The 13,275-nt window shown below is 44.4% G+C and overlaps 1 protein-coding gene across 3 annotated transcripts in view; it reads left to right on the forward strand.

Annotated features, from left to right (window-relative positions):
- The first annotated feature begins 833 nt into the window (after positions 1-833).
- The window catches only part of MSANTD2 (Myb/SANT DNA binding domain containing 2), a 34,222-nt gene continuing 21,780 nt past the window's right edge, over positions 834-13,275 (forward strand). For all 3 annotated transcript variants that reach the window (XM_065417207.1, XM_065417208.1, XM_065417209.1), the window contains exon 1: positions 834-1,340. In XM_065417207.1, the coding sequence (XP_065273279.1) occupies positions 834-1,340 (507 nt within the window). The remainder of the gene's footprint in view (positions 1,341-13,275) is intronic.

Raw genomic sequence — 13,275 nt, forward strand, 5'->3', positions numbered from 1 at the left:
CTCAAACTCCCTCCCGGAGCCCACACTCTCCACTCACGCCCACATCTCAACCCCCTGCCCCAGCCCTGAGCCATCTCCTGCTCTCTGAACCTCTCATCCCCAGTCCGGAGCCCCTTCCTGCACCCCAAACTCCTTATCCTGGGCCCCACCCCAGAGCCCACACCCCCAGAGCCTGTACTCCCACCCCCAGCAAGGGGAATGGAATGAGCAGAGGCGGGGCCTCAGAGAAGGGGCGGGGCCAGACAGAGCAAGGGTGTTTGGTTTTCTGCAAACAGAAAGTTGGCCACCCTATCAGGATGCACAAATGGGTTTACCTGCTAGGAGGAGAATCTCCTTTCCCGAAGGGGCTGGCTGTGTACCTTGCACCACAGTACCTAAATGGGTGGAGGTGAGACCAGCCATGCACTGTTAAGGAGTTTGCACTGAGGGGGGTCACTCGGTTTTGGGGTGTCCCATTTGGAAAGGTGACACCGGTTTCAGGTTCCGTTTTACACTGGAGCATGAGCAAGCGCAGCCAAGGCCAAAGAACAGGCACCTCCGCAGCCCTGAGGCACCGCCCTGAGCCAGCCCCTCCACGCGGGCTCCTGGCAGCGCCCCCGGCCAGCCACGTGGCCCGCGAGCACGCCCACCTCAAGCCCCGCGGACAGACAGCCCCGCCCCGGCCACGCCCCCACCTGTCCTCGAGCGCCCTCCGAGCGCGCGTGCACCCCCTCCCCATCCCACTGCACGTGCTTCCCGCGCGCGCTCCTCCTTCTGCCGCCTTCCTCCCCTCGGCCGGAAGCCCCTCCCCCAGGCGCGCGTCATATCCGCCCGCTCGGCTCCGCAGCTCCAATATGGCGGCGCCCTGTGGCTCCTCGCAGCTCCCGGCCGCCGAGTCGCCGCTGAAGATCCCCAAGATGGAGGTCCTGTCGCCGGGCTCGCCGGGGGCGCTCAGTGACGGCAACCCCAGCCTCTCCGACCCCTCCACGCCCAGCGGCGCCTCCCCGCTGGGGCCGGGCGGGCCGGGCTCTGCCGCCGCCGCGGGGGCCGGGGCGGGGGGCGGCGGCGCGGGGGGCCGCGGCGGCGCATCGCCCTCCGTCTCCTTCTCTCCCGGAGGCGCCGCGGCGGCCGCGGCCGCTGCCGCTTGCCGGGGCATGTCGTGGACGCCGGCCGAGACCAACGCGCTGATCGCGGTGTGGGGCAACGAGCGGCTGGTGGAGGCGCGGTACCAGCAGCTGGAGGGCGCCGGCACCGTCTTCGGCAGCAAGGCCCCCGGGCCCGCCATGTACGAGCGCGTCTCCCGGGCCCTGGCCGAGCTGGGCTACGAGCGGACCCCGTCCCAGTGCCGCGAGCGCATCAAGGTACCCGCCGGGCGGGGAGGGGGCGTCCTGCGGGCGGGAGGGTCTGGGCAGCGAGGCCTCTGCCCGCCGGCCGGGGCAGGGGGCTGCGCTCGGCGGGGCAGAGAGACCCTCGTCCTCTTTCGGGGCTCGCTGGCAGCGCAGCTGAGCGCTGTCCGGGATGCGACCCGGCCTGACCCCGTGGACAGCTCCCGGGGACAGCGCTGGCGGCTCTGTCATGGGGCTCAGAGGAGGGTCGGTCAGACGGTGGCGTCCCGCAAACTGCTTCGTCCGTTAGATCGAATTGGGTGGCTTGGACATCCCGGCAAATCCGCCCTGCATTGGGGTCAGTGATGTTACACCGGGGGGCCCTGATGCTGGGCTGCGAATCGGCCATTGCGCTGATACCAGATTTGTATCTGTTTTATGGTCATCTGAGCATATGATCGATTGATTGATTTATTTTGCTTGGCGGGGAGGCAGTGTTCCCTCCCCAAGGCTTTTCTCGCCTTGTCTGGCACTCTGGGATGGATAGGGGAATGGGCATGTACGTGTAGTGATGAGCCAGATTCCAGAGGCTGGGTGTCTTCCTTCAGAGCATCCTGAACTTCAGATAACCATCCTATTTTCATTGGATGGGAAATCTCATGCGGACTAGTTTTCTTGCAAGACTTTTAGTCAGGTGATAAATATGGTGAAAATAGCTGTGTTTCTACTTCTAGTGCCAGTTGAAACCAGGCAGTGTGGAGGGGCACAAACTTCAGTCAGATTTTTAGTTTGCATCAGGAGCGAACATTCAGTGTGGTTCTTATTAGCTGAATGAGCTTGCTCCTTCTTTGTTCCAGGTTAGAATGTGCCTTCTGGAGCAGTAAGAAAGAACATCTTTCACTTTGTCTTGCTAGGGTGTATAATGAGTAGTGAAAACCTGCTCAAGTGAGGTGCTTTAAGTATAGCAGATGTGCTCATCAGAATTAGACAAATAGGTTTTCTTTGCTTATATAGAATGTGATGCTGAGAAGGTAGTGGGCTTTTCACCAAATCCAGATTCACCTTTTGGGTAAATGTAGTCTTCCTTATCAGAGGTTTTAACCTTTTTAAGGTTAACCATTCCACATTATTTGTGTGTGTTTGTTTTTGTTTTTAAAAGACAGAGAGAGGGTACAATCATTGTTTGAAATGTTAATTTTCTAACCTGTTAAGATATGTTGTAATGTTCGTCTGTGCTGAATACTTTGGCACTGTCTCTAAGCAGTGGGATTCCTGTTTTACCCTCAATCCTGGACTCTGAAGACAGACTTGTCTCTGAAAAGTTGCCTTTTGCAGGGCACACCAGAAGCCAGATGGGTTAGAACACCCCTCTGTGGGCATATTGAGCTTTGAACCTGGTGAGGTGTGGCCCTGGATATAATTTCTTAAACAGCTGCAGTATTTTTATAGTCTGCTTTAATTGTAGATTAAGCAGGAATGTTTGAGTATACCATACTACTGCGGGTTTTGGGTGGGTTTTTTGTGCATCTCAGCTGAAGGTTCACTCACCTTAAGTTTCCATACATTAATAGGAATTTCATCTTCGGAGAGGAAAGTACTGTGTGTGCTGTCTTACTCTACATGTAGACTTGGTTACTCGTCTGACCTACCAAGCAGTTGTGTGTCTCTCTCCAGCTTCTTGACGTACCATCTATTGCAGGCCACAGGTCTGCACTGTTGCTCAGTTTAATCATTCGCATTTACACTTGAAATGCACAAACTACTTATTCTTGAAGCAGGTGCTGGTTTTATGCTTCTACTTGGTCATTTGATGCACTGTAAAACTTCTTTGAGTCCCATGTTCTTGGGCATCTTCCAAGGATTTGCTGTGTAAATCAGCTAGACTTCCATGAAACATGTGCATGTCTAGTTTTACTACAGGGTCTAGTGCATGGTGAAAAATTACTTAAAACTACTCCACACTAGGGCTGCATTGTTTGTCCAGATTTCTTTCATGAGTCTTCTGCTGTGTCTATACGTAAAACGCTACAGTGGCTCTGCTGTAGTGTTAAGTGGAGACACTTTCTGTAGCCATGGGAGGGGTTCTCCCATCGTTGTAGGTAATCCATCTACTTGAGAGGCAGTAGCTAGGTCAAAGCAAGAATTCTTCCGTCGACCTAGCACTGTCTACACAGACGTTAGATTGGCTTAAATACATCTGTGAGGTGTGGATTTTTCAGATCCCTACAAGACGTAGCTCTGTCAATGTAACTTTTCAATGTAGACGAGGCCTTGGTTGCTACGGGATGGTGGAGGGAACCTTATGCAGTGACTGCAGAAGACTGTTGGATTAATTCAGCTGTACTTGTTACACACTCGGGAGTAAATGTAATGTTTCCCAAAAGCATTACATAGTAGGTTCTATGGTGAAAGGCTTTCGCATTTAGTGGCATTTGGAGCACTTGGGTTTGGGTGAGCCTGTTGGTTTGAACAGGTCACAAGATGATTGCCAAAAAAAAAGTATACCAGAGTGAACATTTTAATGACTCTGTTACGTCCATTCACATAGACTGTTCTAAGCTTATTTCTAGGAAGGTTCTCCCCCACCCCTTCCCATTAGACTGAAAGTTTTGAACAGAACTTTGCCAGCCTGAAAGGATCAAGGTTGGCAAAGTCAATGAATTAGCTACATTATTTCATGCTTGCATATCACAATGATAAGCAGTTGAGAAAAACTGAAGGTTTTCTGTTATCAAACTTGAACTTGTCATGTAGCGATATCTCCAGGAGCATCACTTAGCAGTCTTGTCAGATACTTGTCTATAGACCCTTCTGGAACAATCGGATACACTTATTATGAACTGTGTAGGCTATTCTAAGCATTAGAAAGTATCACGTAGGCCTTGTCTACACTGCCACTTTACAGCACTGAAACTTTCTCAGTCAGGGGTATGAAAAAACACCCCCGAGCACTGCAAGTTTCAGCGCTGTAAAGTGGCAGTGTTAGACCATGCACCAGCACTGGGAGCTACTCCCCTCAGGGGGGAGAGGGGATTTACAGTGCTGGGAAACCTCTCTCCTAGTGCTGGTGCCACGACTACGCAGCCTTGGTAGTGAAGACATACCCTTAGTATCTGTTAAAACCATTTGATTTACTTTTTGTGTGTGAATGGTTCCCATTGATACACTATCTATGAATGAGTAAATTCTATGAGAGGCTAAACCTCAGGCTTCCTGCCAAAATGGACAGGTGAAGAACAGCAGTTAAATGTTAGTGCTGTCCAATACTGTGACTCAGCTGCTGCCACTTACTTGTGAAGATGACTTTTTTTTGGTGCATTCTTTTTACATCTTGAACCCATTCCATAATGGAGCTTAATGTGTTACAGTACACCCCACAATAGTGAGATCATGCGTTACCTAATCTTTTGCATATCCTGGAACCCTGCTGTTACGATGCTCTTCAATACAGTCATCTGGGAGGATGAGAGTAGCGTATGGAAAACATGCTCAGAGGACCATTCAGGATAGTGCTGGAGTGCTCAAAACCAGACTTTTCTCACTAATTATCCAGCATCAGCCAAGGCTGGCGTTTTTTTTTTTTTTTTTTTCAATGGAGCCAAGAGTTGGTCTCGATGCAGAAATTACGGAGTGAAATTCTCTGGACTGTTTATGCACAACACCAGGTTAGATGATCACGGAGGATTCTAGTTTTCCATGATTTAAAAAGAACAAACACAAAATTCTCTGAAAAAACATAATCTGCATTTTTCCACTATTAAAATGAAACCCTGAACTTTCATTTTCCTAGCCACGCTATATATTGGCATTAGTTGAACACAATGTTTTATTGATACGGTAGAAACCCATTTATCTGATCTAATTGGGACCAGGCCCAGATTGGACAATCAAAAATTCGGATAACCCAGAGAGCTTAAGCCCCAGGTGATGGGGCCCGGGCTGTTGGCCCCAGTTCAGTTAATACAGAGAGGCTCAGATAAACAGGGCTCTACTGTATGTGTTTTTTTTTTTTTTCTTCACAAAATTTAAAAACTAAAGATTCTCTGTAAAAACACACATTCGGGGGGGGCGTTTCCCCATGGCAGTTGGATTTCTAGGATCCCTGATTATCACAATCGTGCCTTCTGGCTTTAAAATACCAACTCCCGTGGAATTTCAGTGAGATGTGGACGCCTGGCTCCTTTGGAAATGTCAGCCTAAATCGCTTTATTTAATTAAGTTACAGCTGAACCTCCACATTGATTTTTATAATCTATTTTGACTGGTATCCCTTGACATGCATTAAACAAAGAAACTAAAATTAATGAAATTGCAACTATAGTGTATAAACAGAAAGTATTTGGGATGCCACTTTTCTTAAGTCATGATTTATGTTTAGTGTTTTTAAACAATAACTATTTTGGTTTTCCTCAAACACTTAAATTCCATAGAATCTTGATTCACCTCCCCCCACCAACTCATTTAGCCCACTCTTCTGAAGAATAGTGTTTTCCATTTTTCAGTTGTATCAAATACATGCATCATGTTTGAATTAGGGTAAAATGCAAAGCATGATCCCAGTTCAAATCGCCTGTCTTTTAACATCAGCATATGCTTTTCTCCACATATGCACAGCTGGCCTGCAATCTAGAAATGAGCCCGCTTTTAAATTTGAACCAGAATCTTTAGAGTGGCTAAATTTAGGGATTCATATGTAACAGTTCTAACAATTATTGCTATCTTATATCTTCAAACAGAGACACGTTGAATATGACCCTGTTGATCTAGGAAGTTCTCTGGACCAACCGGTTTGTTAACCATGAAGCACAGAAAATTTAGATCTTAGTTTCCACATCAATGATATCTCAAAAGATTTTCGTTGAGCATGTATTTTCCCTATTCTACAAATTTTAAATGATATCCTTAATTTTATCATTTCTTGGTCATTGATACTTTCTACTGGTTATTCAATGGGTCTTCAAATTGCCTGTGGTCTCATAGTTCTTGTTAACAGAAGAATTACACCTCTACCCTGATATAACGCGACCCGATATAACACGATTTCGGATATAACGCGGTAAAGCAGCACTCCAGAGGGGCGGGGCTGCGCGCTCCGGCGGATCAAAGCAAGTTCTATATAGCGCGGTTTCACCTATAATGTGGTAAGATTTTTTGGCTCCCGAGGACAGCGTTATATCAGGGTAGAGGTGTATTTGCTAAAATACACATGGTTGTTGCCCTGTACTATTGTTACTCTTCACTTGTATGTGAGCAAAAATTATTCAGTAGAGAAACCAATCAAAGTGGTTTACATGGCATTGGTCTAGCTACCCCAGTGCAGTAATGTGAAGAGAGTCTCTGTTTGATTTTGATTCAGAATTTCAAAAAACAGCTATATTCTGGAGAAAGTATCACAAAACATCCCACATCCTGCATGAAGTGCAAATTCATTTTTTAAAACTGTGTATCTTCCGTTCACCTAAAACTCTCTCTGCTTTAGAGAATGAACAAGAGCTTAGTTCTTAACCTGAATCGCAAAGCATAGAGATTAACTACATAAAAACTGAGCTTTTTTATAGTACTTTGCATTGTCAGACTGATGTATGTACAATAATATGAAGATCAAAAGCTGATGTGTTAGTGAAAGTGGTGTTCCTCAGGATTAGTTATAATTGAGTTACAATACTTGGGTTATGTGGTCTCATCCCAGTCCTAACATTTAAATGCATCACTGAAAACAATACATGTAGATGCACTGTGACAGTGGGCTCAGTGCGTAAAGTCTTTGATCAGTCAATCTCCTCTGGCCAAAACAGCAGAAATGTTCAAAGGTTCTGCTTTTAGACTTTTTTCTAGAAGGAAAAAGAGTACTATTAAATAGTATACCTATATCATTTAAAAAAATACTTTGTAGTAATCTTATACATTTTAAAATCCTTTTAAACAATTTCTTCTCCAATAACATTTACGCTGTTCTTCAGCAAAGGAAAAATAGTTTACCTTGTGCATTTGACAACACCGTGTTTATAAGTTTGACTCACAGGCAGAATTTTCATGTTAACTTATTTCAGTTTATCTATACCTATTATAGCGGAAACTATCACCATCTTTCAGATTAATATGCCTTTCCAGGTGGACAGTACCCTTCAGAGTTGCAACTTAACATTGTATTGATACTAGTCATTTGTTTGAACTTGACTCTATTTTTTAATAAATAGTTGGACTAGTTATCTTCCATTGTTGTATTCAGTGTTGCCATTTTGTTCCCGGGATATTAAAGACACAAGGTGGGTGAGGTAATATCTGTTTGGCTTCAGCTAGAGTGTGAATCTCTTTTAAAATATTGACGCTATATCCACTGTTGTGACTGAGCCCTACGTGGCCAACCTAGTGTTGATCTCTATATCATGCTGATCTGAAGGGAAAGAACTTGTCCAAAATCTTGAGTTGTATTACAGAGTAACTACCTTCACTGATCTGTCCTCATGATTCCCATGATCTTAGTAGCTCAATACTTGTGTATAGCAATCGTTCCCCACACTTCAAACTGTTCGGTAGATTTCTGCTGGACTTCGGATATTCTCAGCAGACATTTTATTTTTTAATTGTAAGAGCACCTTTTAAACCGTTTTCATATGATTGATACATTTACCGGTCATCTCCAGACATGTGGTATAAATCACAGAAGAAAAAAAACACCCAGAAGATTCTAATTGGAAAGTCTTCTGTTAGATGACGGAGAGACACAAGTAAGAGGGAAACAACAATCTGTATTTGAGTATTAACTTAAAGTGACAAACATTAACTCTAGAACACATCTCTTGGGCATCCCATTTTAAATTAAAGATTTTAAAACATGATCCAGCACATCTAATATTGAGCTGTTCCAGTGGCGAGTTACTCACTTTTTCAAAATCGGAAACTTGTTTTCTGTTTGAAGTTTTTCTAGCTTCAACTTCCAGTCACTGGCTCTTACCCCTTTTGTCTGATAGATTAGAGCCCTCTGTCGTATCCTCCCTGGGCTGATACTTATAGCCCATGTTACCTCTTAACCTTTTCTTCAGTACGCTGAATAGATTTAAATGCCTTAAGTCTCTGTGTGAGGCATATTTTCCAGGGCTTGTAGCTCTCCTCCAAATAATCACCAATTTCTAAACTTCCTTGGTGGGAGGACCTCCTGTATCTCTGCATACATGAGAATAGCTTCCTGGTGGTACCTGTAAGGTGGGGGGAAATTACAATAGACAAATACCGCAATAATAAGGATGAGTTTTGGAACTTCCTTATGGACATCTTTTTGAACTATGCTGTAAGAGCAGCGCCTGGGGATTGCAGTGGGCTATTGCTGATAGTTGTTGTATGTCCGTGTGTCTTCTTCTAGAGGATCAAACTATGAGTAGATCCTGTTTGCAGACCTTAATATTAAGAGTTCTGAAAAAGTATAAACTTCCCCAAGGTGACTGAGCCATGTCTGTTTCCTAAATATACAATGGAGGTATCCTTCTCCTATAAGCTGACTACAAGAGTATTGTAATATACAATGTAATCTGCACTAGTCATTTCCAAGTGGATTGTATTGTCTATCCTAGCTGGCAAAAGTCACATTAATAATCCTGTAAGTGTCAGTCTAGTGGCACTTAGTTCATTTTTTTTTTAAATTGTGTCCTTAACTGATTAAGGCAGACTATTATTTGGGCCTCCTGTCCTTGACAATGATGATCCAAATTACTTTTAGGTTGGTAGGTAAGAATCTGAATGGCCAAGATGCAGTAGTTGCTGCTGGAAGATTGACTGTTTCTGTACTGTCTTCTACATTCTATTAAGTGCTTCAGAATTTACTGGGTGCACCTGAAACTAGTGAAACCCACAAATTCAGAGCAAAGTTAGCTGTGATACACTGGAATTGTAGGTTTTTGTTTATACAGCTAAATGTACATCTACATTAGTTTCTTGAGCAAGGGATGACTAAGACTATGGTCTTGTCAGTTACCTTTTCCTGTCTAACTTCTTGGTTTTGGGCAAGATTGAGAAGGTGGCATTGGGGTAATTTCTTTCATTAATGGAAATTTCCATGATCTCAAACAATCTGGTTTCAGATGTGTGTGTTCTCAATGGAGGCTAACATCTCTTTAGTGATGCCTAAGGTCAAAGTGTCAGTGCTCATCCTAGTATGCCAGCAGCGCTTGATGGTGTTGACTAAAATCTAGGTTCTTCTAAGGGTGAATGAAAGAGCCTTACGCTGGAGTAAGGCCTTCTTTCAGAGGTTAATGCTGGTCTACTGTACTTCCAAGAACCATGAAATCCATGGTTCCATCACATCTACTCTCTTTGGCTTACTGTGAAGCTACAAGTGAGACACAACAGGATGCAGTGGCACCAATACATTAATATTGAATACTGTCACCTCTCCATCATTCCTGCTCTCAGCAGTCTCACTGCTCTCCAGTGCTTCGTGGACTGTGATCTGGATGACGAACCAGCTGTGATTCAACCCAGGTCAGAAACAACTGATGTCTTGTTAGAAAGAACCACTTTTAGACGAATGGATGGAAGCAACATCTGCAGAGGATTTCAGCTTTTTGCCAAAGTGGCTTGTGCTCTCATGGTTCTATTTGATCCACCACTTATAAATTCTTAGATGATGCTGGCCCTTACTGCCACATATTCTGCTGCTAGCCAAGAGGCTTGACCTATCAGCAGTGCTTTTTGTCACTTCTGTACTGGGAGCTGCCCTTGAAATCTGCCTGGATGACCAGACAGAAGGAATTTGATAGCAAGGTATAAAGGAGGCCTTAATAAAGTCTAGGATGAGGAATGCATCCGAAAAGTAATCCTTGATGGCCTTTGAATGGTAGAGAGGGTGTTTTCCTTGAAGGCAAGCAAATCTACTCTGGGATGCCCTTATTCATTAAAGATCACCATTAGTGCTTTTAAGGACTGTTATTAAGTAGTCTGCAAAACAATGTCTTGGTCAGCAGGTGAGAGCACAATAGCAAAGACCTGGTGAAGAGATGCTTCTGTTAGTCTATAAGGTGCCACAGGACTCTTTTGTCGCTTTGTACAGATCCAGACGAACACGGCTACCCCTCTGATACTGGTGAAGAGAGTAATTGTCTACTCCATCTCGCCCCAAATGCATGAGCTAATGCACCATGGCTTTGTTTTTGCTCAAGGAGCTGTATCTTGAGATCTTGACACAAGGAAGGAATGCTTTTAATGGTAGCTGTGTTGAAGTTCAAGTAATTCATTGATATGGAGTCTAGTTTTTCCCTTCCTTTTACAGTCACATGCTCAGATCTAGACCTGTCTAGTGCTTGTTGCCATGATATTGGTGCCTAGATGGGTTCCTTATACCAAGTTTGAAGCATTTGTACTCATTAATGCCTCCATCAGTACCAGTAAGACTTTGTCTTTAACTGTAGCAGGAATCCTTTCCATTACTCCACTTCAGGCTTTGCCACCAGAGCCTTAGCACCTAGGAATCCTGATGGTGATTGTGTTGCCGTGGGGGGTGGCACTGGCAGTCTACGCCAGACTTCCTTGGTGCCTTGACTAAGTTGGGACTTATTCTGCTTGCTCCACTGGGCCTGATAACAAGCAAGAGTCTCTTCCCTGAATATGCATCTGCCCCATCTTTGTCCCTCTCTTTTCACCCCCTCACCCCCCAAAGCCTTCTGTACTTGTGGAGATTTTCTGAACTGCCTTGTCCTTATGGAGCCCTGGGTCCTCAACTCTTGTGGAAATGGACTAGACAGAGGTCTCTGTAGATCTCCATCCTCAAAGGAGATGAGGTCTAGCTGCTGTTCTGCTGCTTCCAATTTGGCTTCCCTGGAGCTGTCATCTCAGACACGACAGATTAATAAGTAGACACTTAAAAACTTCCTATCATTCTCATTTTCTTCAGGCATTACTGTGGACTTCTCATTGCTCCTTAGCTGACAATGTCTGGACTAATAATATCAAGTCCATAGGAATGGTTTTACTTCTCAGCATCTCTGGCTACTGCTGCTGCCACTAATGAAAAAATCAGTCCAGTTGGATGTCCTGGGGTCTAAAGCATGTGCTTCAGCCATTGCAGAGGAGAATCACTAACAAACTATTGCTTTAGTTAAATTAACTGAGGATGGTAGCAAACTTCAGCATGTCTGAGGGCTAGTTGGTGGCTAAATAAGTCCAAAGAGCAAATCAAGAAGTGGTGGATCTGAGGTGGTCCAAAATAAGTCCGAGCTGTCTCAGCTTTCTATCTTCATGTGTGAGGATTGTCAGTCTTAACTTACCCTACAGATGACAATTTCTGGTGGGTTTGAGCTGTGTTCCCATAGACAGCATAAGGTTCATATCTCAGGACAGAGGCAAATGAAGCTCATGAGGTAGTTTTCCCCTTATCTCTACTATCTCTTTAAAAACAACATTCCTCTCGGCTATTGCAGTAGATAGCTGACATCCCTTACACTGTTGCATTGGATAGGGTGGTCCTGTTTCCTCATCCCAAATTCCTGTCTCAAGTGATCTCTGGTGCTGGATATCAACCTGCTGGTTTTGTTCTCCAAGCCTTAGTGGCATTGAGGGAAGTGTTTTTCACATCAGGGTCCATAGTGTGGACAGAAGACTCTTAGCTATTTAAACGAGACCAAAACAATCCAAACATCCCTGGTCACTCTGACTTATAGGGATAAGAGATAATCAATCCTGCTCAACCCGCAGGGTGATTTATTTGGACAGTCTATGCTTGACTGTTCTGACTTGGCACATGTTCAGCCACCTCTGAGAGTTGGATCACATTCAAATAGGTGTAAGGCAGCCTCTGTTACTTGCTTCTTCAAAATCTCTCTCGCTGAACTATGCAAGGCTGCTCTTTAGAACTCTGGTCCTTCACTCAGCATTATAACTTGGACTTGGTCTTCTTAACGAATCCTTGCTTGCCTGCAGAAGGCTGATGACTGCTTATTTATTTGCTGAGAGAGAAGTCATATGGCTAGCTTTCAAAGGGTCAGCAAGGATTCCTGAATTAATAGATGGAACTGATGGTGGTTTTGGCCTCTGCCCCTTTTGTGCCTTATGACTCCAGAGCGATGGGGAGGAGGCAAGTGGCCCCAACAGACACTGCTTGCTTGAAGCTTCTGAGCTGAGCACACACTTCTATCAAGAATGTAGATCTAGATGAACAATTTGAAGAATCAGTGTTACAACTTCTTGTTCTGCCAGGATGGTTTTCAACTGGAGTTTAGTATTTGCTCCCTGTAGGCTCTAGTGACAATTTTGAGTAAGCATGTTGGACTCTGACACTAATTCCAGTCTCTTGAATCATCCTCTCCTTAAAAAGTTCTTCAGGGCACCAGTTCCTGAAAGCACTTCTAGTAAAGAAATGTTAAACTCCCCCCTGTGTTGCTCTCCTTGTATCTGCTACCCTGTCAAGAGGACTTCTGGGATGGGAACTTTAGTAATATAAAGATGTTTAATGTACCATTCATTGGATGGGCTCTACCCACCATTCCAAACTTTATCCCAGAAGTAGAGTTTTACTGGTCTCAGAAAATAATTTCATTCTTTCAGACAAACTCTTTTTAAAAAAAAAATAAAAACCTGCTTGCACAAGGAGAGCTATTGGAAGCCACCTGGGCAGAACAAAAATTCAGATCACCCATATTTTTCAGCCAGTATGTAGATTTTTAAGGCCTAAAGGGACCATTATGATCATCTAGTCTGACCACCTGCTTAACGCAAGCCAGAGAATTTCACCCAGAAATTCTTGCATCAAGCCTGTAATTTCTGCATGGGCTAGAACATATCTACGGCCCTTTGTTTTCAGTGGGTTGGGTTTTTTTTAAACTTCCTGGTAATTGTTGTATCTTATTACAAAATTAAAGGGAGTTTTCTAGGTAAATATTCTTCTCTTATATCTTTTGTTTTGAAGTTTAAAAAAAAAACCTTTCATGTTCTGAAATGTCATTGGATAGCTTTTCATTTTGAACCCATTTTAGCATGAAAAGTA

Source organism: Emys orbicularis, chromosome 15 (assembly GCF_028017835.1).
Source record: "Emys orbicularis isolate rEmyOrb1 chromosome 15, rEmyOrb1.hap1, whole genome shotgun sequence".
Classification (NCBI taxonomy): Eukaryota; Metazoa; Chordata; order Testudines; family Emydidae; genus Emys; species Emys orbicularis.